At 50.3% G+C, this 27,478-nt stretch overlaps 2 protein-coding genes across 4 annotated transcripts; one reads left to right on the top strand and one right to left on the bottom strand.

Moving 5' to 3' along the window:
• Positions 1-1,540: 1,540 nt before the first annotated feature.
• RPL19 (ribosomal protein L19) lies at positions 1,541-5,091 on the bottom strand. Its single transcript, XM_016164823.2, has 6 exons — positions 5,028-5,091; positions 4,038-4,144; positions 3,494-3,616; positions 2,847-2,967; positions 2,081-2,191; positions 1,541-1,746 (listed from the first exon to the last, which is right to left on the bottom strand). The coding sequence occupies exons 1-6, from the start codon at positions 5,030-5,032 to the stop codon at positions 1,623-1,625; spliced, it is 591 nt and encodes a 196-aa protein (XP_016020309.1). The 5' UTR covers positions 5,033-5,091; the 3' UTR covers positions 1,541-1,622.
• A 2,376-nt stretch (positions 5,092-7,467) lies between these two features.
• On the top strand, positions 7,468-27,478 carry CACNB1 (calcium voltage-gated channel auxiliary subunit beta 1). Of its 3 annotated transcripts, none has more exons than XM_016164775.2 (14): positions 7,468-7,765; positions 10,165-10,251; positions 13,304-13,423; positions 14,146-14,268; positions 14,948-15,084; positions 15,308-15,384; positions 16,792-16,811; positions 17,079-17,159; positions 17,605-17,663; positions 17,788-17,897; positions 18,040-18,191; positions 20,760-20,855; positions 21,294-21,479; positions 23,218-27,478. In XM_016164775.2, the coding sequence occupies exons 1-14, from the start codon at positions 7,682-7,684 to the stop codon at positions 23,677-23,679; spliced, it is 1,794 nt and encodes a 597-aa protein (XP_016020261.1). In that variant the 5' UTR covers positions 7,468-7,681; the 3' UTR covers positions 23,680-27,478. The 3 variants fall into 3 exon arrangements, with proteins under 3 accessions (XP_016020261.1, XP_016020260.1, XP_016020262.1); XM_016164774.2 differs by lacking the exon at positions 16,792-16,811 and adding an exon at positions 15,785-15,939 and having other exon boundaries at positions 7,482-7,765; XM_016164776.2 differs by lacking the exons at positions 16,792-16,811; positions 23,218-27,478 and adding an exon at positions 15,785-15,939 and having other exon boundaries at positions 7,483-7,765; positions 21,294-21,708.

The following is a 27,478-nucleotide window of genomic DNA, read 5'->3' as shown; positions in this document are numbered from 1 at the left end:
CCAGCGTCCTTTCATCCCAGGCTCTGATGCACATGGGCGGTGGAGGTCCTCTAGAGATTTCTGAGTCTGGGCTTCCTGGCCTTGACCACATGTACCTCCCCAACCCTGTCCATACTTGATGACAACTGAGGCAGAGCTAGAGACAGGTGTGCTGCCCCCTAGACTTGAGCCCTGCCTTTCCCATGCAAGTGCAGATGGGAACATCTGCCCAGTACATCCCCTGAAGGCCCCCAACTGGCCTTTGCATTGCTCCTAAAACAAATTTCTCCGAAGGGTAGAGGGCAAAGAGGTAACCAGGATGGGCACACCAGTCCTAGCTGTGCCTAATATAGGTGACCCCTCCTATCCAAGTTTCCTCAACTCAGACCTCTCACCCAAGTTGACACCCCTGTATTTAAATGACTAACCTCTTCCACCTGGACGTCTGTACCTCAAACTGCTGCCCACTCAATATAGCCATTTTCCCCACAACTGGTTCTCATCACTAAAGCCATCTCCTGCCCAGTCCTCCAAAGCTCAAGGCCTGGGGACCAAGCTAGATTTCTTCCTCAGTCCCTACAATCGATGTCTACCAAGTCTTATCTTACTTCCTGAATAACTTGAATCCATTTTTCCCACCCTAACAGTGCAACATTAGCTCAAATTGTGTAAATCCAACACATTTTTCTCTTCTGCAAAATGTAGATGGTAAAACCCTACTTTACAGTTATTAAGACTAGAATCAGTGTATCAATGTGAAGTACTTGGCTCAGAGCAGATATATTATTGTAAAATTTATTGGCACTTATTACTGTTAAGTGGCAAATAAAACCTTCCTATTTGTAAAAGAATATGAATTCCTTCAGCAACTCACAATGGCTGACCAGTTTTTCTATGTTGTGTGCCTTTATTCCAATTTCTGAGAAAAGCCTTTCTCTTTGTAACCTGTTATCAGTGTAAAACAGAAAACAAAAAACAAAACCCTGATAGGAAAGGTTTAGAAACCGGAAAGTTCAAAATGACAGCTTCAATAAAGTTGTTTAGAGACAGCATAGGTAGCACTCAGTGAAGTCTAGGTGTCATTAGCTTCTTGACTGGTGGTGGTTGGAACCCTCACTGTCCTTGAGTTCTAGGGCAGATTTCAACCTTGGACCTCAGTGCCCAGTTAAAAAGTGTAAGGATACTATTTTTTGTTGTTTTTAAAACAATGACAACTAATGTCACAACTATTGGTTCCTAACCAACATCTGAGACCACTTCTGAAATGCCACTCACGCTCTACTGTAAAAGGCAGTTTAAAGCACAACACTTTGGAGGTTGGGTAGAAGTCATTCTTTCTCTCCCTTCAAAGCCAGCCCCACACCCCACTAAAACGAGGTAAAAAAACATCTCTTCCATGGACAGAGGGGTCATGAGCCTTACCAGAGGCCAGGAGCCAAGGAAGGAATAAAAACTGGCACTCTGGAAAGGGTCTCTACCTCAGAACTCAGCGTGGTCAGTTCTGGCCCTCTAAATAGTGAAGACCCATCAAACAGCCAGACACTTTGGAGGAACACAGAGGTAGGCAGATAAAAGCTATTTTATTGAAGGATTGATCCATATAATTGCCAAGGCCACTATGTACAGGTAATAGAGGTGGTGCTTTATTTCTTAGTCTCTTCTTCCTTGGACAGAGTCTTGATGATCTCCTCTTTCTTGGCCTGGAGCCGCTCTTCACGGCGCTTGCGTGCTTCCTTGGTCTTAGATCTACGGGCCTCAGCTTGGTCACTGAGTAACAGAAAAGATGGGTCAGTTTTCTGAGAAGAGATGAACTGCTAGGACATGAAAGCACACACAAACCTTTCCCTTTGAGTCTAGTCAACTTGAGGAATGAGTTGGAGTGGCCACCAAGAGCTCCTGCTTCAACTAACCTACAGTCCCCTACCCTGCCACTGATAGACTGTGTGGTGGTATATACAGGAGAGAAAAGCATATACCTCTAACAGATTGCATGCTAGTGAAGATTAGGTATTAGACACATTTGAAATGTCTAAGAACTCCTGTAACAAAAGTCGAAGAACCTGCCCCCATGACACAGAGGCCCATTCTTGAAGAAACTTACGCCAAAAGTTTCTTGCGAGCCTTGTCTGCCTTCAGCTTGTGGATGTGTTCCATGAGAATCCGCTTGTTTTTGAACACATTACCCTTTACTTTCAGGTACAGGCTGTGATACCTGTAGGGTGTAAGAAGCAGAGGTTCTGGTCAGTGGTGGGATCACAGGTTGGCCCTTCCACACAAGGTCCCTAAATGTACAGGGTTCCTTTCTTCTCTTCTACTGCTGCAGGAACTACTTTCCCCCAAAGCCAGACTTTCTGTGCAATTTCTAGACAGAAGAGCTTGTCTGGCAGATAAATTCTTACACTATCCTGATGATGTAAGAGGGGAAAAAAGAACAGGACTGAGTGGACAATTTTATATAAACGTGTCTAAGACTGAAGCAAATCTGACTCATTTTCAATGTGAAAATAATATAAAAACTCTTCTCAGAATTATTTCTAAACAGAACTTGTCTCTAATACTGATGTAACAGAAAAGTATAAATTGGATTCATCAACCTAATTTTTGGCTAACTGTTCAAGAACAATATTAATTTAACATCAAGTGTAGGAATGCTATATTTTCTAGAATTTGACATTTTCAGCCATCGAGACTATATTTTATAAATGGAAATACCACAAGAAATAGAATGTTAAGAATAGAAAGTTGTCATTTGTCTCCAAAGACTATTGATATACTACTAGGCCAATGAGAGAGCTTGTGTCTCTGCAGAGAACAATCCATCAACACAGCACATGGGTCTTGGTGGGCCCAAGAGAGGGTGTGCTTACATGTGGCGGTCAATCTTCTTAGATTCACGGTATCTTCTGAGCAGTCGGCGAAGAATTCTCATCCTCCTCATCCAGGTTACCTTCTCAGGCATTCGAGCATTGGCAGTACCCTTTCGCTTACCTGCAGGGAAGATAAGTTAGGTCCACTGTAGTATATTTAGGTCTCAAGTCAGTTTTTAGCAGGTGAAGATCCCAAATATTTCTGTCACTTAATCAAATTTTAAAGAAATACAACAAACAAGGCAATTCTTCCCCATTCACTTCATATACAATGTGCGTATGACTGGGCATTCGCCAAAGCGGTAAAATAAGTTGGAAGGGGCTTTAAAGGTGGTGTGACTTTCATCTCCCTAAATCATCCCACCTTTAGAAAGTGATTTTAGGATTTATTGGATAACATTTTTAAGTACCTAGTAGAATCCTTGGTATAGTGGAGGTGCTCAATAAATGTAACCCCTTTCTAACAATACTTTCAACTTCAGTAGTAGTACCAACTTTCTGATTTGCAGAGAAAACACATCAAAAATCATGGAGTAAGAAAAGGGCCCAATATGAGACAAAAAAGGAAGAAAAATATCTGGAATATATCTATCTTAACTCAAGCATCTATTATTTCCTAAGTCTTAGAGAAAGAAGACTGCACTTACCGATGCCCATATGCCTGCCCTTTCTGCGGGCCAAGGTGTTTTTCCGGCATCGCGCTCGGGAATGGACAGTCACAGGCTTCCGGATGATCAGCCCATCTTTGATCAGCTTCCGAATCTGCTGACCTGGAAAAATATAATGCACCTGGTCAGTCAGCCGGGGCCCAGCCACAACCGAGAATCCAAATTGAAGACCTGGAGTCCTTGTTCACATCCCTGGCCTAGTTATCTCAAAAATGGTGGCAATACTCAAACTGTTTATTTCTCATTAAATTTTTTTCCTACCCTTTTGAATGTTTTATAATACTCTCTCTCTATATATATATATATTTGGATAGATATGCAAAATAGTGTATAGACATAGCCTTTAGGTCCAACCTAAATGTCAGGAAAAGAACCTCTGGCATCTCCATGTATCTGTGACTCCTCCATTTTATAAGACCCCCTGCCCAATGAACTTCCCTAGGTTTGTTAAAGACAACACAATTGTGACCGTTCATCCCATGAAAGATGAAGAGGTAGGGTGAAGAAAGGGCATAAGACTCACGAGAGTTGGCATTGGCGATTTCGTTAGTCTCATTGGGGTCCAACCAGACTTTCTTTTTGCCACAGCGCAGAACACTGGAGGCAAGCCTCTTCTGAAGCCTGAGCATACTGTAACAAACAGAAAACACTATCAGGCCCTGGAAACTGTTCCTGGGCAAGAATGAGCATCCTTAGCCAGACCACCCCTTTCGAAGTCTTCTAATGTTGTTGAGCCCCCAAATTAACCTTTCCTGTAACGAGATCTTTCTCCTGTGGAAAATGAGGATAATGGACAAAACGAGGATAAAGTGAGGAGCTTATGCCCATTCTGATGTATTTTTTTCAGGCAAGGCAACCCTTGGTTCACCTCACAGATTGCAAGGCCCTTGTCAGCTTACAATTGACGCTGCTTAGCTTCTGAGATAAGACGGCATAGGGCAGCATGGCCTTAGACTTGCCCATTCTGATATTCAGCTCTAAATACAAGTGTTTAGCGTGAGAAATCGGAGGCCAGTAGGTCTGATTTGCTAGTTTGGTCCTTTGCTTCCTGGGCTCGTTTTCTTCGTCATATCATAGTAATAAACTACGTTCAACTAGCATTATTTTTCTTATGAGCGGTCTACGGGGGTGCCGGGATCGCCTCACTTTCGTCAGTCAGAAGCCTGGGGCCTACGTCATATGGAAGCAGAGATCAGCTTAAATCCATGGCCGCCCTCCAAATAAGGGGGCGACGGCCCAGTTCCCGCTGCTGCCTTTCTTCTGCCCGCGTGGGTCCCCCGCCATGTGTGCGGCGCGGGGCCTGTTCTGCCCCTGACTTAAGAGTTCCCGGGACGCTCCCCAACCCCCATACTCCCGAGGCTCGGGCCTAGTGTGTTCCGGCCTACCATAAGTTCTGGGATTGGCAGCTTCAGGACTGCCTCTACCTCATCTCCCCCACCCGGGCCACGGTACTGAGCCCCGCAGTCTCCCGGCGGCCCAGATCAAACCAAGTCGGAGACCCGCCGTCACTCACCTCATGGCTGCGGCCGCAGCGGCGAAAGGAAGGAACTCCCTCTTGCCAGGCTCCTCCCATTATCTGTGAAGGGGAGAGGCCAACCCCGCTCTGCTTTCGCCTGTATTCCCTTTGTTCCTTTCATCTTTTGCCACCCTTAAACTTACTTATCCCGTGTAAAGACCCGAGATAATAGAAGCCTAATATCGGGAATAATTTTTAAACTTAAAAACATTGGAACTATACCCCTTTGGTAAGGCGAAGTGGTATAGTCCTACTTCCTACTAGGCACGCGCAAAAGAGTGCCTGATCACGTGGGTAGTGGAAGCCGGAAGTCACGCTATATTGCGCAGGCGGGATGAGTGGATTTTGCTAGAGTGGCCTACTCCTTGCAGGCGTCGGGTATTTTCTGGAAGGGTGTTTTATTAGCAAACAAAAAATTAGAAAATAATGAGGGCAGATATCAGACAAAAACAATATTTTATTCACGCTCTCAGTTGATTGGGAGCCCGTGGAGTGCAGAATAGATCACCAAAGATATGAGTTTGTTTTTGCACCGGTGCTGTCCTTAATCTCTTAGTATGTACTCCTCTGTAAAGTGTACCTAATGCTAATAATGCCATCATCCAGTTGTGAAAATCGCATGAATTAATGTTTGCAACTTGCAAAGGACAGCATTAAGACAACAAGCTCGTTGATGGTGGGAACCAGTCTTTTGCTCACACTACTGCAGGCTCTGAGCTTTACACATAGTAAACCCTTGAGAAATAGTACATTGATTGAGTGAATGCATATTTGTGAAAGATAAAAAATTCTAATGATGGGACAACCCCTTGTTCTTTCCTCCTGGTCTGGAATATCCAATGCAAAAACCCAAGGAGAACATTCTGAGTTCTGGCTCCAACTCCTTGCTTGGTTGGCTCCAGCTGATCACCTCATCTCTGTCTGAATTTTCCTGGCTGCTAAAGAGAGCTCAAAAGATCAAAAAGAAAAAGAGGAACACAATTTATACCACTTCCTCACAACACAATTGGTGTCATCCTCAATTTGCAGCTAAGAGAGGTAGCAGAAACTGGAAACCCAGATTTTTCTGACTGCAAAATTTATGCTCTCTTTCTCATGCCAGGCTCTGTTGTGCCCAAGAGGCAGATGGGACCACTGTTCACGGTTGGATCTATTCATGGAGCTGCGCTAATGGGCTTCATCCACACTTTCTCTCACAGTGATGTGATCAGAGAAATACAGTCTGGCTATCCATTTTTTGAAGAACCTAGGGTGAGGAAGAAGAGTCAGTCTATTCTAGTCTCCCTTCTAGTAGAACACAACAGGCTGGCCTTATATTAGGGTCAATGAACCTGGGCAAATATTCTCCTTACCTCTCCTCTTTGTGAAGCAAGGGAAGGGCTAGAGTAGGTAGGTAACAGGACCTTCTGTCATGACTGACCCCTGCACAGCACCTTACATCACCAAAAGCCCCAGCCCCAGCAGTCCATTAGTTAATTTCATTCTCCCTCATCCTCCCAATAATCCCAGTGACAAAGACACACTACACCCTATTTTACACAAAAGGTTCAGTGATTTTTCCAGGGTCACCTGACCAGAGAGAGCCCTTTTCTCCCATCCATCCCAAACTGGCATAATCCTCTACTTCTTTTCTCTCCACAGATCACATTAGGTGGAGTCCAGGTCTTGGATATCTGTTCCCAAATTAAGGATGAAGAAAGAGCAATTCTAGGTCAAAGGTCATTAGATTTGATTTTAGTCAGTTTCTCCTATCTCAGCTCCGCATTTCTTCCTCCTCTTTTTTCTCTCTTCCAAGGTACAAGGACCTCACCCAGCTCCACTCTTGGCCTTTTGGAAAGGCCTGAGGGATACTAGCGACTAAGGCAAAAGAATTCTTGGGTCCCTGGGATTTCTTGTTGCAGTCTCTGGCTGGGAATTCCTTTCGACACCCTTCCCATCCAAGCCTCAGGCCCTTCAACACCAAGTTAAAGCGGAAGGGGCCTTTCTGTTTGGTTTAAGAAGGCCTGGGATCACACGGGGGAGAAAGGAGTTAAAGTTGGGTCCCAGGGTCACCAGGTCCGGGAAGTTCCAGTGGGCCAAGCTGGAATGGAACGGAGACCGGTTCGGAAGAACGCTTTGGGACGGAAAGGGGGCGCGGTGGCAGTCATGCTAGTCTGCAAAATACCTCCATTAGCCCGTGGCATACCCGGGCCAACCGCCCCCAGTCCCAAGGAGAGTTTCTACTTCCCACCCCCGCCCTAGCAGAGTGGGCCGCCCTCACCGCAGGACAGTCGGAGGCTAGCGCGTGCCGGGCTCCAGAGCCAGGAGGGGCGTGACTTCCTTCGGCCGCCCTCCCATTGTCTGTGCGGAGCCAGCGGAGGGGCTGCGAGGGGCGGGGCCCGGGCGGGCGGAGGGAGGGAAGAAGGAGGGGTTGGAGGGGAGAGGAGCGGGCGGGGGGAGATGCTGAGCCTTCAGGGGCGGAGGAGGAGGCGGCGGCAGCAGAAGAGAGAGCCGGAGAAGGGAGGGAAGGCAGGAAGAGGGCAACCGCAAGCCGGGCCAGGTGGCTGGATCCGGTGTTGGCTGAGCCGCACTGCTCTCGGTTCCGACAGCCTCTTAGGCGCTAAGGGCGCCCGGCTGGGCCGGGCCGGCAGCCGGAGGGGAGGCTCCTCTCCATGGTCCAGAAGACCAGCATGTCCCGGGGCCCTTACCCACCCTCCCAAGAGATTCCTATGGAGGTCTTCGACCCCAGCCCACAGGTGAGGTGTGGTGGCCAGGCCAAGGGAAGGGGGCTGCTCCCGCGGACCTTGTGGGATCGGCTTAGTGGGCGCTGGGGAGGAAGGGGTTATGTGCCGGATACGAAGGCAAGAGGGCGTCTGTGCGCCCCCCATCCCTGCAGGTTCATGATTGATGGGCGCTTGGCCTGGAGTTAGGCTGCGGTTTTGCGGAGCGAGGAGGGGGAGGTCGGGCCGCCTGTCAACCTCGCCTCCTCGTTTCCCCGGTGTTCGGGGTCCCTGATGCTTAGATACCAGCTCCTTTGGATTGAGAGTGGAGGGATCCTGGGGTTGAGGGAGGCTAGAGAGCGAGCTTAGGCTAAGGGGGCGACGCAGAGCACGCTCAGGGGCGCAGGGCGGGGGTGGGTGGGGCGGGGGTGGCACTGGGAGATGGCCGAAGCGATAGTCAGAGGGCGGCGCCAGCAGGCCTTCAGAGCCGCAAATTCTGGCCCTGGAGTGGGGAAGGGGCCAGGCCTCCATTCCAGCCACCTCGGCTACACCCCTATATTGTTCCAACTCCACTGCCCCAACATCCATGTTATCTCTCCCTCCCCACTCCCTACCCCCAGCTTCGGAAAAACGCCTCCAAAGTTTGGAAAGTTGGATGGATGCCAACTCACGGTTCTGGAGGGGAAGAAGCTGTGTTACCTGGGAGAGGAGGTCTGCTGCCTCACCCCTCTTCACACTTTTCCTGTGCCCATGGATTACCCCCAGAAAGGGTTTTTCATGGGTGTTGTGGATGCCCTTAGACTGATCAGCAGTGTCTAGGGTGGTGGTCCTGCCAGGGGATTTCTGTGGGGTATGTTCTCTCATCTGGCAACAGCCCAGGGCTGGGCTAGTAACCACCATGATAATGTGGTTCAAGGGAATGTGTGTGCATGGCTTGGGGGAGGTCAGGTCAGACCTAAAAATACCTTCCTTCTCCACCCCAGGCCCCTTGGAGCCTGGGAGGCAGCTGACTGGGGCCTTTCTTTCAGCTGTCCCTTGTCCCTCTGGGTGCCACTCCCTTTTCTCAGCCTGGGGTGGTGGTGGTGGTGGTGGTGGTGTGAGTCTGGAACTCAGTGGGGAATCTTCAAGTTCATAGGGATCCTCAATCCTACAAGTTGGGTATATGTCTGGTTTGAAGAGGGGGATGGGAAGGAAGATTCTGGGGTTCTCGGGTGCCCTTCTCTCCCAACTATCTATCCTTCTTGAACTCAGGTTCAAGGAACCAGAGCCCCTAGTCTGGTCTTTGCTTATCTACCTTCTTTGGTAAAGAAACTCTAGGATGCAGGCTAGGGCAGGGGCTTGGAGAGCCTGAACCCTCAGTCATCACCCCCTTCTCTGGACTGTTCTGGGCCAATGTGTATATGTGAGTTGGAGAGGGCAAAGAAGCAGCCCCCTTTGTAGATGTCCTGGAAATACTTGCATATGTGGCTGCTTGAGTGGTCAGGCAGTGTCCATTCCAGCCAGATCAGGGGCCTAGCCAGTGAGACTGAGCCAGCCTACCCCAGGGACCTGTGGGGGCTGTGTTCTAGGCCATGTCTTGGGGCACAGCCAAGGGGCATTTAGATTGATGTAGCCTGGAGGGTACCATGGGGACAGGATGTAGGCAGTGGCAGCTGGGGGTTAGAGAGTAGGTTCTTGTCCTGTTGGGGAGGGGTATGATCACAGTGACTATGAAGAGGGGGCTGAGAAAAAGTCCTACTAGGGTAGACACCCCCCTCTCTTGTAGCTAAATCTGCCCCCTGGCAGTGTGCCAGGATTGGGGTTAAATGTTTACTTTCCAAATACCTTTCCACACCCCCTCCCTGGAAATCTAGTTTTGGGTCTCCAAGTGCAGAGAGCTGCCACTACCCTCCTTACTCTGAGAAATAGGAAAGCAAGAGCTGGGCATGAGAAAAGCCAAGCTGGGACCCCTTGGCAGTTGGTGATTCCTCTTCTCTCTGGGGGCCACAGGCACATTCAGCGCCCCCTCTGCTCCAGCTGCAGGGGAGGGGGGAACTTTCCCCAGCTCTCTCTGCCTGCCCCCCCCCACCCAGCACTGCAGGCAGCCTCTCCCTTCCCCCAGGCCTCTGCAGCCTGCCCAGCATCTTAATTAGCTTTGCTGTCTAATGAGCCTCCAGCTACTCAGCGCCTCCCCCACCCCCTTACCAGCTTCTCTTGCTTGGTTTGGGGGTTTCTGTGTGTACTTTCTAGGGCTCTCTTGCACTGTCCCCCACCCCATGGCTGTGGTCTGGGCCTTCCCTCCTCTTGAGGCTATACCATATCAGGAAGAAAATAGGGGGTCTGTTCAGGTCAGGGAATGATGTTGTCAAGGCTTGGCTGTAGCTCTGGACTTGATGGGATGAGGTTTGGGAAAGGGCCTTTCTGATTTCACTCTTGTCCCTTCCTGGCTTCTCCAGGGCAAATACAGCAAGAGGAAAGGGCGATTCAAAAGGTCGGATGGGAGCACATCCTCAGATACAACATCCAACAGCTTTGTCCGCCAGGTAATGGGAAGGCTGAGAGGAGGGAGGTGGCTGGTTGGTGGACCCCAGCACTGGGAAGCTGGGTCTGAGGCTTTCTCCAGACACCTTCCTCCATGTCATTTGTCATTCGCCTGAAACCACACATCACCTTGACACCCTATGACCTGTCCTACATATCATGCCAGGTGCACCCACTCCCTCAGCCCTTGCCCAGCCCCTCCCCCAGCACCAGGCACCAGCCCCTGCTGCCTGCCTGCGTCATCTCATTCAGGGACAGCCTGGCCTGCCTCCTTCTAGCTTGCTTCAGGCTGTCACCCACTCCCCCTGCCGGCTGTCTGCTTCCATGTCCTCCCCCAGAATCTGTGACAGCATGGGGTAAAGGCAGGTCCTAAGAAATGACAAGTCAGGACATTTGAGTCCCTGGAGCCCTAGTTAGGTATGGGTCATGGAAATGTCCTCCTCACATCCAGATATGACTGTTCTTTAGTATGCACAGAGCAAGTGTGTTGAGGGAGGCAGGGTAGAGACAGGAGGGAGTTGACTTTAAAGAGAACTTTAGCCCAGAAGCCCTGACTGAAGGCGGGGGTGGGGGGTGTTACTGAATAGCTTTCTGGGGTCTTCTGTGCTCAGTCAGGAAGATGCCATTCTCATCTCTATTCTAATTCTCAACCCCAGGCCATCTCAGGCTCAGGGAGAGGCAGTGAGAGAGGCATGTGGTTGCTATGACTACAGAGCATCTCAACAAAGCCTGGTACCCAAAAAAGGCATGAGGGGCTTGGGATCAGACAAGGAAAAGGAATACGTTGAAGAGAAAATGGGCAGAGCACATGAGGGCAGAGACAGTAGGGAGGAGGAGCCCCATGGAGGTTAAGCCCCCCTTGGGCCAGGAGAGAAAGAGTGGTGCCAGGCAGATCCACCACAGATTGGAGCGAGGCTCTTCTTTTTGATTCCTCTGTATCCAAAGCACTTGACAAACCACAGGCCTGACTTAAGAGGGTTAAGAAAGGAGCCTTTTATTCCAGTGTCTCCTAAGTATACACACAGGAAGTCCTTTCTTCAATCTATCCTTCATCCCTCCTGTTGCAGGACTGGGCCAGGGCCGTTGTTAGGAAGAATGATGCTATACTTAGGGTAACCCCTCTTGACGGAAAAGGGCCTTGGTTCCCTTAGTGTTTGGCAATGCAAGTGTCAGACCCCAGCTTCCAATCCTTCTGTCTCAACTCCCTAGCTCTGACTACCCCCAGTAGGTGGAGGGGAGTGAGGGGGGTGCAGTCCTTGCCACATCTCTGAGCTAAATATACCCAAGCAGTTTGCACATGTAGCAACTCTGCTTGTAACCTGAGCCCCCTAGGGGAACGGGCAGTTTGGGCCACCTCCTAGGCCAGCAGGGCCAGGCACCGAGGGCGCTGGGATGGAGGCGCTCAGCCGGACCCTCATGGTGGTGAGCTGGGGATGGAGAGGGGTGGGTGGGAGCAACCCCTCAGGAAAGCTGGTGGGAGGGACCTTCATTCCAGATTGTCTCCTTGCCTCTTCACTGTTTCCCTGCCTCTCACCATTCTTAATATGTCTGCGTGCATGCATGCGTGTGTTTGCGTGTGCGCGTGCGTGTATGTGCATGAGTATGTTGGATTAGTAAGTACATCTCTGCCACACTATCTCTGGGCCTGTTTCTTTGGCTCTCTACACGTTTGTTTCTCTGACTCTGGGTGCTCCTATCAGGAGGGGTAAAAAAGTAGTAGATTAGCTGGTTTTCACTCTCCTTCCTTTATGTCTCTTTGTCTCTCCTCCAGCTTCAATTGACCTCACCCCCCACTTCCAATCTTTTCTCTTAAGAGTCTCCTATTTTCATGATTTGGTTGAGAAAAGGATGGGCAATTGCCCCAGGGCCCTCCGGGGAAGGTGGGACATTGTTTTCTATCTCAGGTCCCCTCCATACCAAGTTAATGGGCATTTCTGGCTAAATGACCATTTTATGCTCTCAGGAAAGAACCCCCACATCTCTGCAGTCCTGTTTTTTCCCCACGTCACAACCCTCGCCTTGTAGCAACGGCGCTGCTGCACATGACACAAATCCACATTTACTGGCTCCTGCCCTCAAGTGTTGCACACCCTCAGGGACACTGACACCCAGGGTGCCCCTTATGTGCTCTCGTGTACCTGTCTGTATTCAGTTATGCATATCCAGCACATACCATGGAACACGCCCTCCTAAACACATTCGAAGTTGCACATCCAAGCACACCCGTGAGTAAGTATGTTCATTCACACTTTGGGTCTAGACAGGCTATGTGTGTCTTGCACATTTGCCTGCATCCCTAAAGGAGTTGTACTCTGAGATGGTCAGTGTGGTCAAGGCCAGCTTCCTGGCACTCCCAGACTTCTGAGGTGGCCTTAACCTTGGCAGCTGTAGTCCTAGAACTGGGGAAGGGCCTGCCCCATGTTCTGCTCTTAAGTTGCCTCTTCTATCTGTACCACCTCAGGAATCTTGGACTCTTTTTTGTGCCTTAGGAGAGCCTGAGGGTTGGTACTCCCCTGATTCTGGCAGAGGAGGTAGGATTCTCTTTCCTTACCCTTGAGCAGAAGATAGCATAATTTTTGATGATCCCATCATACTGAGCAGGCTGCCCACTGCCAATAGTGCAGAAAGCTCAGGCCTATGCTGGTGGCTGCAGTCCCTGGAGGGACCCACTGGGCTTCTGCTGAGTCTATCTCAGCCGGTGTCGGGGGCAGGAGAGGGAAGGAGGAGCAGGAAGTGGAGACTTGTCCCTGGCACTTTTCTCCTGAGCTTTGCCCCTATCAGGTTCCCACCCCTCCCTGGGCCCCAAGCAGCTGTCCTTGGACCTGCCTTAACCCCTGGCTTGCTGCTATCACCCTTCATAGGGCCACACACTTCCTGGGGGCCTACAAACCTCAGTCTGTGCTTCTTCCCATTTAATATCACCTTCTAGCCCTGGGCATCATGCTGGCCTGGCTGGGGCTTGACGCATCCATGATGGGTGGCACCTACATGCCTTCTGAGGCCCAGGAGCTGAGGAAGCAACATTGGCCCTGAGCTGGCCCTGTCTGTTTTCAGGGCTCAGCGGAGTCCTACACCAGCCGTCCATCAGACTCTGATGTGTCTTTGGAAGAGGACCGGGAAGCCTTAAGGAAGGAGGCAGAGCGCCAGGCATTAGCCCAGCTCGAGAAAGCCAAGGTGAGAAAAAAGAGGCGCTGTGCTGGCCTATTTTCCCCACCCCCAGGCCTTAGAGACAGCCTGGACAGACCCAGGGTCAAATCCTAGTCCAGCCAGTTCCTAGCTGGTGTACCGCCGGGCCTCAATATGTCTGTCACCTGTGAAATGTGGACTATAGTACCTGCTTCTTTATAATCAGTGTTTAATACTGTTTTCACACATAATAGGAGCTTGAGAAATGCTAAAAATTTACACTTCTTCCTGGAGTCAAACTTCCTAGGCTGACTTTTACTAGCTGTGTGATCCTAGGCAAGTCACTTAACCTTTCTGAATTTAGTCTCTTCATTCATTAAAATGAAGAGAATAATATTTCATAGAGTTTTTCTGATAAGTAAATGAGTGGCTTCTATCATCATCATCATCATCATTATTATTATTAGTGTTGTCGTTATTATTATTATAATAATTATTATTATTATTCCTTCTGGGTATCATTCTAGGCACCCCACCACTAATACTTATCATTCCCCAATGTACCCTCCCCCCTGAGAGGGGTGAATTTTTAAATTTTTTATTGTGTAATTTTGCATCCATAGCAAAAAACTGCATAAACCATTTGATGTAACTTTTAATGAATAATTTACCAAACAAACCTCCATGTAATCACCACCCCAGTCAGGAAGTTTTGCATCACACTGTCGTTCAATCCTCTGGTTGTCATCCTCCCTGTGTGCCTCCTCTAGACCAAGCCGGTGGCATTTGCTGTGCGGACAAATGTCGGCTACAACCCATCTCCAGGGGATGAGGTGCCTGTGCAGGGAGTGGCCATCACCTTCGAGCCTAAGGACTTCCTGCATATCAAAGAGGTGGAGAGAGTGCTTGGCATCTGGAGGGAGGGCATGGTAATGGGTGCCAGGAGAGGGACAGTCAAGCTGTAGTGGAAAAAAAGACTTTTAAGCTAATCTGGGCTGAGTCTGCTGTGTGACCTCAGACAAATCTCTCCACCTCTCTGAATCTCTAATTTTTCATTGGTAAAAATGGGGTGGTAATGCCTAGGTCACAAGGTAGTTGGGCAGGGTTGTGATGAGGCCTCTTTTTTTTTATGTTAGGTATATGTATACATTTATTTATAAAACGACATTAAAAGATTAGTATGATTTGGTGAATTTGACTTCTCCAGGAGCTACACTTGCTGATGAGGCCTCTTAAGTGGAGTGACAGTTTTCCAGGCTCATGTAGGTGTCAGCATTTACTCCTCTCCCTGCCATTTCAGGGCAGGGTGGACACGTTTAGAGAGGAAGGACTCAGAACAGGGATGTGCTGGGCGTGGGGCTCCATGGCCCAAGAGGATGCTGGTCCTGGAGTTGTCCTGAGAATTGGAGGCTGTACTCAGAGGCTGGAGCCAGGGGCTGGGCTCTTTGAGGGTGCCACCCCCTGGGCAGGATAGGCAAGTCTGAGGGCGGTTTCCCCTGGAAAGTGGCTGCTGGCTTACACCTCCAATTTCCCTCTTGGTCTCTCCCACCCACCTGCCGTTGTTGTTTGCAGAAGTACAATAATGACTGGTGGATCGGGCGACTGGTGAAGGAGGGCTGTGAGGTTGGCTTCATCCCCAGCCCTGTCAAACTGGACAGCCTGCGTCTGCTGCAGGAACAGAAGCTGCGCCAGAACCGCCTCAGCTCCAGGTGTCTAGCTGGGGGCGGGGCACTGCCAACCCTGGGAAAGGCCATCCAGCCAGGACTAGGCCTCAGGGGTTGACCTATTACCCTGAGGGCACAGATCTGCCTGTGGCATCACCAGTGGGGCTGGAGAATCTTGGGGGCAGGGCAGCATGTGAGAGAACAAGATTCCCCCACCTTCACACCCACCCCTTTGCTCACAGCTCCATTTGCCTCTCTGCCCACACAGCAAATCAGGTGATAACTCCAGTTCCAGTCTGGGAGACGTGGTGACTGGCACCCGCCGCCCCACGCCCCCTGCCAGTGGTAAGAGCTGCTACCTTTCAGAGAGTGGGGGGGGAGCTCCTGGGTGGGGTGGTCTCCCCACTGCCTTTCCCCTCCTTTCCCTGAAGTAGGGAGCACCCCAATCTTGAGTCCTCCCAACACATCCTGTGGTCCCCTCTCCATGAAGAGTAGGACATCCCACAACTGGGCCCGTGAGCGCCCATCCTCTCATGTCTCTCCTCTCCCATTTCTTCGGTAGCTCCATCTCTCTGCCTGACTCCCCTACCCGTACCCCCCATTCATTTCTCCCAGCCCTGTTCCATTCACCTCTTCTTTCTTTTTTCCCCATCCCATCCCTGCGTTCTGTATTTGTGTCTCCACGTCCATCTCACTCCTCCCTACCTCGCCTCTCTCCTCCCTCTCTTCTGACTCTCCGGTCCAGGTAATGAAATGACTAACTTAGCATTTGAACTAGACCCCCTAGAGTTAGAGGATGAGGAGGCAGAGCTTGGGGAGCACAGTGGCTCTGCCAAGACTAGTGTTAGCAGCGTCACCACCCCGCCACCCCATGGCAAACGCATCCCCTTCTTTAAGAAGGTAATTCTTACTGGGTTCTGAAAAGAGGGGAGGGGGTCAGGGCCCAGCTTTTCGGCAGGGGAAAGGGCTGGAATGGATTCAGATGTGGTACCAGCCTGATTCTGTGGAGATTAAGGCTTCCTGCTGAGGAGACGGGAGGCGTAGGATGGCACAGAAGACAGGCACATTCATTTCCACACGTAACCCCACCCTGGCCCACTCCTCAGGAAGGGATGGTGCTTGCAGTCGAAGCGCCCCTTCCCTTGGAAGGCTGCCTCCCCCCGCCCTCCTCCCCCACACACACTGGAAGCAGGGTCTGGTGATAATGAAACCTGGCCTTTCCCCTTGCTACCCAGTAGAATATTCCACATTTGTCCTCTACCCCTGCATGTGAAGGGGAGCGTGAAATGGTGACTCTTCTTTGCCCTTTTCAGATTCCATGGGACGAGGGTGGGCATGTGGGGGTCTACTGGCTGCAGAGCAGGGTAGTTAAGGGGATCCTTAAAATGGACTGGTTGGCCTGTACTGGGGGCAGGAGGTGGGTACCAAATTAGGGGCCATCACCCTTCTCAGCTCTTTTTCAAGACAAAGAAAGGGGGTCTTGGTATGTCTGAATATTCCCAAGTTCACTGGACTATCAGTCCTGGTCCCAGCCCTGATCCGGGGCCATCTCTGACTCCGCCCCCCCCTTGGCATGGGGTCCCACCCCTTCTCTGGCTCTGTCTGTCACTAACACGCATGCCCTGTTATCTCTCCTCGTCTCCCCGCTTTCCCTTCCTCTCTTGTCCTGGCTCCTTCCTTGCCTTCTTCCCCTGCCTGGGTGCCCTCCCCTCTCTCCTCCCCCTCCCCCCTCTTGGCAATCTCTGGACCCAGCCAAACAGAAGCAGAAGTCGGTGAGTATTACAGCTTTCTGTGTCTCCCCTCTCCACCCTCTGGGATGAGCTAAGGGGACCTTCTAACACCCATTCCCATATCTGCCCCTCCATTTCCCCCACCTTTCCTGGTTCTCCCTGGCCATCCCTCCCCACCCCCACCCTGATCCCCACATCTGGGCTCTGCGACCAGGGGGAGGAAAGGATGCATGGGGAAGCCTGGAGGCTGGGAGAGAAGGGCTAATGCCATCTCCACTTTGGGGTTTCCCCTCCCTGCTTCCCCTCCAGACAGAGCATGTGCCCCCCTATGACGTGGTGCCTTCCATGAGGCCCATCATCCTGGTGGGACCATCGCTCAAGGGCTATGAGGTAGGAGCCCCTAGAAGGGAGTGGACCCAGAGGGGCCCAGATCTCCAGGGAGGCTCCAAAAAGGGGTTCAGATGCCAGAGAGAATCCCCAGAGGGACCCAGGTTCCCAGGGTATCTTCCCCGGAAGGCTACAGACCTTCAGAGAAATTCCTCAGAGGGCCCAACCCACAGGGAGACCTACTCAGAAGGGTCTAGTCCTTCCCAACCCTCCCCACCAGAAGAGTCCTACCAGAGATAGCACCTAGAAAGAAGGACCTTTGGAATAAGAGAGCCCATTGGAGGTCCCTCAGACTCAGAAGGACCTCCCCTCCCTGGACAGGGGCCCATTTGTCTCAGGAATTTAAGAAGAAAATGGAACATGAGGGTGCAAATACCCATCAGCCCATCCTTTCCGAGTGGCTTTACATGTCTGACTTTTCCTCCCCCACCCCAACCACCACCCTCAGGTTACAGACATGATGCAGAAAGCTTTATTTGATTTCTTGAAGCATCGTTTTGATGGCAGGTAAGACCCCACTCCCACTGTGGTCCTCTGCTGCTGGGATGGGCAGGATCTTGGGACACTTGGACTGAGGGATAGGAGGCAGTCTTGGAGCCCTGCCCCCTGAATCCCTTTGCCGTGTCCCCAGGATCTCCATCACTCGTGTTACAGCAGACATTTCCCTGGCTAAGCGTTCAGTCCTCAACAACCCCAGCAAACACATCATCATTGAGCGCTCCAACACACGCTCCAGCCTGGGTGAGCTCACCCCTCAACCCCCTCTGTGGGGCCAGATGTGGGAGGGGAGAGAGGGTGGAAGCATCTCCAGAAGTGTTCTCTCTACCCACTGGCTCCTGGGGGAGGGCTTCCTTACATTCCTGTTTTCCTATGACTCTCCTAGCTGAGGTTCAGAGTGAGATCGAGCGAATCTTCGAGCTGGCACGGACCCTTCAGTTGGTTGCTTTGGATGCCGACACCATCAACCACCCTGCCCAGCTTTCCAAGACCTCACTGGCCCCCATCATTGTTTACATCAAGATCACCTCTCCCAAGGTGGGTGCAGGAGCCTGACCCTAATGGGGACAGGAGCACTCAGCAGTCAAGCTGCCTGTTTAAATTCCAGCTGCTGCTTACTAATCATGTGACAGTCTCCCCGGCCGGACTTTTCTTCTCTGTAAAACTCCATCATATAGATATTGTGAAGATTTAACCTAATGTAAATACTTAGCATTTAGTAAAGGGTCTGGTGTAATATACCTCATCATGTATTAGCTATTAATATTATATAATAAATAATATAAGTATTATTATTAGGGTCATGCAGGCCAATCCCCTGTCTCCACTCTGCCTGACCTCCCATCTTTGGTCCTGAAAACTGAAAGAATTATGAGCTTGTTATCCCGGTGTCACCCAGCTGCTTGACAGTTGGGAGGTCTTTCCTGTCTTTTGATTTCAGCTCTTTTTGCTTCATTGTTCTCATTTGGACTTTGATAGAGATGAAATTTGTAGGAGGGTTGATTGACTTCTTTGTCATATTGTAGCCCCTTTAGCTTTCCTCCTAAGATGTTAGTGGGAGTTTGAGGAACATGGAGAATGAGTTTTAGGTGACAGATTTGAAGTTAGAAGACAGCATGGGGTTTAAGTCCTAGCTCTGGTTGGCTAATTAATTAATTAGTTAATTAATTAGATTTTGTTGGGTTTTTTTGTAGTGATTTTTAATTGAAACTGAGGCCTCTTAGCCTCAATTTCTTCAGCTATAGAATGGGGATTATAAATTCCTCTCTGTGCTGTTTTTGAGAGGATTCGAGGTAATGGTGTAAAGAGCCCAGAGTTCTGCTTCATGATGGCAACTAGAGGTGTTATTATCCATGATAGTACCCTATGAACCTAGAACACAGTTACTTAACCATGACCTTTCTGAGTCCTAAGTTTTTAATGAGCAGAAAGGGGATGATAGGATCTAAGTACTTCTTGAGGTCATTGAAAGGGACAAATGAAGTACTGGATACAAAAATACTTTGTAAACTAGAAGGTAATAGATAAATCCATGTCCCCCATGGAAGAACACTGATTGAGGTTAAGGGTAGGAACTTTGAGAGTTGAGGCTGCCTGGGTTTATGTCCCAGCGCTGCCACTACCAACAGTGTAATCCTCTGGCAAGTCGCCTAATATCTCTACGCCTCAGTTTCCTCATATGCAAAATGGGGATCTTCAAATGGTGCTAGCGAAGATTAAATAAACGGATTAACCATTCAAAGTGGCTAGTGCCTCCTCAGCACTATATCTACTCTATTTTTTTTAAAGAATTTTATTTTAAAGTAATTTCAAATTTATGAAAGAGTTGCAAGAACAATACAGAGAATTGTCATTCTTTGAATACCCTTTACTCAGATTCACTAATTTGTTAACAGCTTTATTGAGATATAATTCACATACTGTTCAATTCAGCCATTTAAAGTATACAATTTTTTTCAAATTCACTAATTTTGAACATTTTGCTACATTTACTTGATCTTTTTCTAGCTTTCTGTATGTATATATTATATACATAACCATTTGAGAGTACGTTGTAGATATTGTATGCCTTTAGCCCTAAATACGTCAACATGTATTTCTTAAGAAGAAGGACATTAACTTAACCACAGTATAATTGTCAAATTCAAGAAATATTTTCGAAAACACAGTCCATCTTCGTTTTTTACCAGTTGTCCCAAAAATGCCCTTTATGGCAATTTCCTCCTCAATCTAGGATCCTGTGTTGCATTTAGTTGTTATTTCTCTTTAGTACTCTTTAAGCTGGAACAGTTCCTCAACCTTTCTTGGATTTTCATGACACTGACATTTTCGAAGAGTATGTATAGGTCACTTCTTTTGTAGACTGTTCCTTAGTGTTGTTTTCTCTGATGTTTTCTTCATGACAGGATTTAGATTTTGCATTTTGGCTCAGAATATCACCGGAGTGATGTGTCCTGAGTGCATTGCATCAGGAGGCACATGATGTTGGTTTGATCACTTAGTTGAGGTTGTGGCTTTGTTGTAGCTATTATAATCATTATTATTATTGAGTGAGAATAATAATGATGGTTAGCTGATGGGATTATTGGCAATAGTAATTGATAATAATGTCATCATCATTATAATATTATCATCATCATAATAGTGCTTCAGGGACCCCTGAAACACTATTATTATTATTTAATACTAATATTGTTATTGAGTGAGAACAATATTAGTGGTTACCTAATGGAAATATCATCGGGACTAAGTGAATTGAACATGTATAAAGCACTGAATAGCGCCAGTCCATAGCAAGTACCCCATAAAGCATGACTGTTGTTAACATGGAGGGGAAGTTAGCTCTGAGGATGAAGCCTGTCAAGAGGATTAGAGAGGCTGGGAATGAGAATCACTGCCCTTCACATAGCCACTGCTAGGAGAAATTCCCAGGACAGGCTGGTATGAGACCCAGAAGAAAGTTTCTAAAGAGGTGGCCAGAGCAGAGAGTCATCGAACATCCTCTGGCCCTGACACTGGGTTTCTACACTGGCTCCAACCAGGTCCTGCCTTGCTGACTTGGGGTGTTGCAGACTCTCTCTAGCTCCTCTTCTTCCCCCAAACCAGGTACTTCAGAGGCTCATCAAATCTCGAGGGAAGTCTCAGTCTAAACACCTCAATGTTCAAATAGCAGCCTCGGAGAAGCTGGCACAGTGTCCCCCCGTGAGTGCTCAAACCCAGGGGAGGGCGGGGTGGGAGATTTGGGTTCTGGCTTCCTCAGGTTTGCATGGGAGACAGGTTTGGCCAGGAACACCTGGGTCAAGTACATGGGTGCAGACTGGTCTTTGGGGAAAGAGTTCTGGACAAGCAGTCAGAGCTTGACTTCAAGCCCCAGAAGCACCATGTCTCTGTGGGGTGTCTAAGCCTTGATTGCCTTCAATCTAGAATGAGGAGGTTGGCTTATGTGGGTGCCAAGACCTCTTCTAGTTCTGCCAATGCATATATCTGAGTACCCTCCTTCTCTTCCTGGACATCCAGAGGTCTCTTGTTAACTTTGTCCTTCAACTCCTTGACTCTCCACCCATTGTGCCCAGGCCACACCCTCACCCCTTTGGTCATGCCTGGCTCATCCCAGCCCTGCCCCTAACCCCACCTCCACAGGAAATGTTTGACATCATCCTGGATGAGAACCAATTGGAGGATGCCTGCGAGCACCTGGCAGAGTACTTGGAAGCCTATTGGAAGGCCACACACCCACCTAGCAGCACTCCACCCAATCCGCTGCTGAACCGCACCATGGCTACTGCAGCCCTGGCTGCCAGCCCTGCCCCTGTCTCCAACCTCCAGGTACAGGTGCTCACCTCACTCAGAAGAAATCTCAGCTTCTGGGGCGGGCTGGAGGCCTCAGAGCAGGCCAGGGAGGTGCCCCAGCAACAGGAGCACACCATGTAGGTGCCCCACCCCTCTCCCCTCCACCCAGGGCCTGGAACTGGAATGCAGGGAACATGGGGAAGAAAGAAAGAGCTCTATTTTCTAAAAAAAAAAAAAAAAAAAAAAAAAAAAAAAAAAAAAAAAAGGTAATGAGCAGCAGCTTCTGTTTTCTGTGGTTTTTGATTGTACTGGGGCTGTCAGTGTTCCCTGGGCCTGGTCCTATGGGACTACATCTGCTGCCTGAGGAGCTTTTGGCTATGAGGCCTGATTGGAGGCCTTATAAGGCAAGTGACTAGGAAGAAAACATGAACAAAACTGATAGATATATTTGCTGGATTCCATACCCATTTTAGACCCAGGGAATTCCACAGAGCAGGAGCCATGAAACTCAGGGAGACTACCCCCTCTTCTAGAGCCCTAGCCCCAAGAGGCCCCTCAGAAGGGACCCAGAATGAAGCATCTTCTGTAAGTGATGCTTGACCTTCCATTTGTTTCCCAGTTAAAGATTCCAGGAAAGGCCTTCCACTGGGTGCCCCGCCCTGCCTCACTCTCCCCCCATGGGAGCCATGGCCCATCTCTGAGGTTCGCCATTAAGTATTTGGTTCTAGATTAGAGCCAAAAGAAACCCATGCTAGATCGTTACTTTTCAAATTTGTTTTCAGCCACATATCCCATTTGTTCACTGAGTCTTATGTGGAAGCTCCATATGTAGATAAAGCATCGGCATCCTTGCTCTGCTCAAAGGAAGCTAATGGCTTGGCCTCCACTTCACTGCCACGGGGATCCCAGAGCACTTCTGTGCCCTCCCCACCCCACTGCAGATCTCCAGGGAATAGTTTGGAGACTGCTGCTCTAATAACTATCACACCACCACACAGAAACTGGGCCACAGAGAGGGGAGTCATTTGCTTAGGGTCACACAACTTAAAGTGACAGGGGCGGGACTAAGACCCGGGCCTCTTTGTACCCACTTGGCAGCCTCTGTGGTGGCAGTGGCCATCAGGTCACCTTCACCTGGCATTTGGTACTGAGGACATTGGGCTTCCTGATCGTCTCCTATGGGGGATGGAGACCCATCAGGCCTCCCTAGCCTGCTGCTTTGAGTCTTTGCTGGGGCCAGGAGAGGAAACCCAACATCTGGGTTTGGAAGAGGTGTGGAAGTATAGGGTTCTAGAACCCTCTGATTTTAGGGTCTGGTTTGTGCTGAAAGAGCTGGGGTTAGTGAGCTTGAGCTGAAATCCCCTTAGTATATTTTGAAAACTGAGACAATGACTAACTCAGTCAACCACTAACAAGTCACAATATTAATGAGCTGTTAATGACGATTTACTCCAAGACAGCGTTAACGATGTGCATTGAATGTTCAAGAAGTGATGACTAATTGTTCATGGGTTCTGTACCATACTTACCAAGAGAGTTCATACCTCCTCATGCCTTAGGATGGTTGGGTTCCCCTGTCTCAACAGAGGAGCAAATGCCCTGAGGTCTGTCTGGGCTCTAGAGCCATTTGCCAAGCTGGCCATCCCCTAGAGTCAGCCCCCTCCTCCCTCAGCCAGGCTGGTGTCTCCGTGCTGTCACTAATCTGCCTTGCTCTGTTGTGTTTTTCTCACCCCTGCTTGATCTGCATGGTGTGTGCCATCTGTCTGCTAACCAGGGACCCTACCTTGCTTCCGGGGACCAGTCGCTGGAACGGGCCACCGGGGAGCACGCCAGTGTGCACGAGTACCCCGGGGAGCTGGGCCAGCCCCCAGGCCATTACCCCAGCAGCCACCCACCAGGCCGGGTGGGCACCATGCGGGCACTGTCCCGTCAAGACACGTTTGATGCTGACACCTCTGTCAACCGAAACTCTGCCTACACGGAGCTTGGAGACTCGTGTGTGGATATGGAAACTGACCCCTCAGAGGGGCCAGGGCTTGGAGACCCTGCTGGGGGCAGCACTCCACCAGCCCGTCAGGGATCCTGGGAGGATGAAGAAGACTATGAAGAGGAGCTGACGGACAACCGGAACCGTGGCCGAAATAAAGCCCGCTACTGCGCGGAGGGCGGGGGTCCAGTGCTGGGGCGCAACAAGAACGAGCTGGAGGGCTGGGGACGGGGTGTTTACATCCGCTGAGAGTTAGGGGCCACACAATGGGAGGAAGGACTCTGAGTCCAGGGGAGGGGAGGGACAGTGGGCTCGCCATTGGGGATGTATCTTGCCTCCAGGGGGCGCTGTCTCCCTCCTTTCAGATGCCTTTGCTCAGTGTTTGGGGTTTCTTTGGTGTTAGCATCCCAGTTCCTTGGAGTCCCTTAAGCCCCAGCTGTAGGTTTTTATCTACCTGCTGTGAATGGATGGCAGGATGCCCAACTTTCTGCAGTGTCCCCTTTCCCCCACCTCAGGGGGCTCTCTCCCAGAGAAAAGGTGCACTTCCTTAACTTTCTACTCGGGACTCTAAATGAGGGTCCTAAATGGGGCGGCCCTTTTCCCAAACTGGCGTATTTGGAAAGGGTAAGGGGTTTTTCCTGGAGAGGGAGACCGCAGACTCCCATGAGAGTTCTCTTTCCCAAAACCCAGATCCAGGGTCCCTCACCATGCCCAGCCCTTCCCCTGGCTTTCTGGCAGCATTGTCTGATGGGAGAAAGCTACAGGATAGAAGCCCCTTGGGGAGGGGTCTGGGTAGAAACTAGCAGGCATTAGATGTAGTACCACCTGCCTGCCCAGGACCCAGCCCTGAGGAGTGGGCAACCAGAAACGCTGCTACCCACCCTACCACCTCCATGCCTCGGCCTTCGCCTGCTCCAGGAATGAGCTTTGCCTACAACATCCCTTGCCTGCTGCCATCAGAAGAGGGGGCCCTCTGTGTCTGAGCCCCCCATCCCTGTGTCACTTGGGTGTACAGCCCATGGAACACTCTGGTCCGCCTCATTTTGAAACCAAAAACTGCTTATTCACTCTTACCCTGAGGCCCCCAGAGAGAGGCCCCGTGAGTTGATGCCCAAGAAATGATTGTCACCCCAGGGGTTGCCTCGGGACCTTGGAGCTTCCCTGGGGGGCTTGGCTGCTGCTGCTACTGCTGCTGCTGCTGCTGCTGCTCTGTATTTGCCTCTTGTGATCCTGTCCTTTGTCCACTCCATTCCCTCCAGGAGAGGCCTTTGTACCCCCTCTGCCCTAGAGTATCCTGCCTAGCATCCCCATAGCCCAGCAGCCCTGCCCCTCCCCAGCTTTCCAGCTGGGCCAGAGAGAGCCGATTGTGCCAACGAGGACTGGGCCTTGCCTGGCTGCCCTCTTCACGGATGGGCACCTCATGCCTGTCTCACCACCTCCTGTGCCAATGTTGTCCCACCCCCCTCCTCACCTGGGGGTGGGTTGCAGCTTCCACATACTGGTTAGAAGAGACCACTGCCCAAGTTTTACCCCTCCCTGTCTAGTGTCCTGTGTCCCCTTCTGTTTGTCTGTCTGTCTGTATTCCCCTAGAAGTATTTTGCCACATATAAAACCGCCGTCCTGTCCTTTGCGGCCGCCTCCTGAGCCTGCTTCTTTGTTCCCACCACATGGTTGCCAGCCTAGGCACGTGGGAGCTGCTAACATGCAGGGGGATGAAAAGGGTGGGTGCAGGAATAAGCAGTGCCCCAAGTTGTTTACTCAACAGGAAAGATGGAGTTTTCTGTGGGGTTCTGATGCATTACATTCAAGCCTGACAGGAGCTGTGTGGCCAGAGTCAGCCCCTCCTCAACCCCAAACCTCACACCTAACCTGTCTCCCTGTAAGCAGAGCCAGGAAAAATGATAAGATGAAACAGGGAAATGGGGTGTTGGTATTGTTCAGGGGATGAGGTCCAGACCCACTGGCACAGTGTCTTAAAGGCTTGTGCTTGTTTTTCTGCTTCTGTGGCCTCAGCTGCTCCCCAGTACCTCAGGGGAGGAGGGGCTGAGTTTCCGGCTTTCTTTACTGATTCCCCCACAACTACTCTCCTCCCAGCCCCAACTAACCGGGCTTGGGGGAGGGGAGGAGATCTATTTGGTGGGTGGGGCAGAAAAATATCAGGAACTCTTCCCAGTCCTCACCTGAGAAAGATCAAAAGCAAGGAAGAAAGTCAGCAGGCGATGTGCCAGTTCCTGCCATCATCAGGTGGCAGGATGTGAGCTTCTGACAGTTAACTGCTGTTGCCTGTAACCTGCCTCACATAGCACCCACAAACCCGTTCTCCACTCTCCTGGTTCTTGTTTCTGAGGTGGTGGTGGATCTGAAGAACTAGAGCTCCTGGGTCCTTGACCTGAGTGCTCCTGTACAAGGTGTGTGTGTGTGTGTGCGCGTGCGTGCGTGCGTGCGTGCGTGCGCGCAGACATCCAGATCTCCTAGATGAGGGATTAGCAGACCCAAGGAAAGAGGAACTGGGTGGGCCCACAGGTCAAGTTGTTGGCCCGAGCTCCCCGGGGAGTTGATGGCATAGTTAACTGCTGGCACTGGATTCCAGCCTCTGCCTCCCAGCATAGTGTTCTTCGCATTGCCTTTCAGTACAATCGAATCTTCATCCCCATGTTTACTCACTGAACAAACATTTACTGAACACCTACTAAGCACCAGGCACAAGTGTACATGGAAACCACAGGCAATTCAGGAGCACAATGAACTCTCTGATGTGGGAACCTGGGGGTCCTGGGGGGACTGGGAAGAGGTGTCACTCCTTTAACCTGGGGAGGCCAGAAGAGGCTTTCTGGAGGAGGTGAGGCTTGAGTGGAGACTAGAAGCAAAGAAGTGGGGGGAGTGTTCAAGGTGGAGAAAGCAGGCACACGCAGGGCATATTCTTGGACTTGACTAGCAAATCATCCCCTTGTGGTGGTCAGAGAGGGGTCAGCAGGAGCAGGTCACAGTCATGTTAGGGAGTTTGGACTTTGTGTTGAAGCTGGTGGGCAGAAATTGATGGATTGTAAGCAGCGATGACAAGATTGCCTTGGTTGCAGTTTGGAGCATAGATTAGAGGGCCTAGCTTGGAAATCTGCAGTAGGTGAGAAATGAGAAAGATTTGCATTATGCTTCAGCAGTAGAATGGGAAAGGAGCCAATGACTGTCAGAGACACCTCACAGAACAGAGAGCTCTTGGAGGACAACAATAAGAGGTAGCCAGTGAGGGAGAGGGAGGCTCCTGGGGTGACTGGGGGTCACGGAGAGGAAGCAGATGAAAAAAACCCAGGTTAGAGGCAAAAACAATGTTTAGCTTTGGACAGGGTAGTTTTATGGTGTCTGTGGAAGGACATCCAAAGGGAAAAGAGCAGAAAGCAGCTGGGTGCTTGCTTTGGAGCTCAGCAGAGAACTCCGTCTGGAGTGGAGCCTGGTATTTTGACTCAAGGACAGGGATTATTAACTCTAGTTTACAGATAAAGCTCAGTGAGGTTAAGCAACTTGTCCATAGATACTTGGCCAGGGACAAAGGACTTGAACTCAGATAACTGGATTTCAAATTCTGTGACGCCAAAGTATAGTGCTAATTACCACGCCTGAGGATGCCCCAGCTTCTCTGAGGGGAGGGGGTTGGGGAGATGGGAGCAGGTATCTGAATGTTTCTATCTACTTTCTATGGGCTTTCTGCTTGAAATTGCATTTGCCCAGAACTTGCAGGCAGGGCCATTTCCAGGTAGCTTGGAGATATTGAGAGATGAGGAGAGATTCTTGTCTCTTGGTAACCACGAGCCCTCAGCTGATGCACAGTCAGCACATTGGTGATTGTCAACATGTGAGGATGTTACAACCATGAATTCAGTTGAGACTAGCCCAGAGAGGCTGGTGCTACTGCCACAACCTCCCCAGGGGCTTGGGAATTGAGGATTTGGGGACCCCACCCATTTGGTACCCCTCATCTCCTTGCTAGTAGAGTTCTGCCACAGAGTGAGCTGAGGTCAGTGAGGCCTCAGTTGTAGGTGTGGCTAAAGGCTTC

The sequence above is a fragment of the Rousettus aegyptiacus genome, unplaced genomic scaffold (assembly GCF_014176215.1).
Source record: "Rousettus aegyptiacus isolate mRouAeg1 unplaced genomic scaffold, mRouAeg1.p scaffold_m13_p_6, whole genome shotgun sequence".
Taxonomy (NCBI): Eukaryota; Metazoa; Chordata; class Mammalia; order Chiroptera; family Pteropodidae; genus Rousettus; species Rousettus aegyptiacus.
This window is presented reverse-complemented; position numbering and strand designations above follow the sequence as displayed.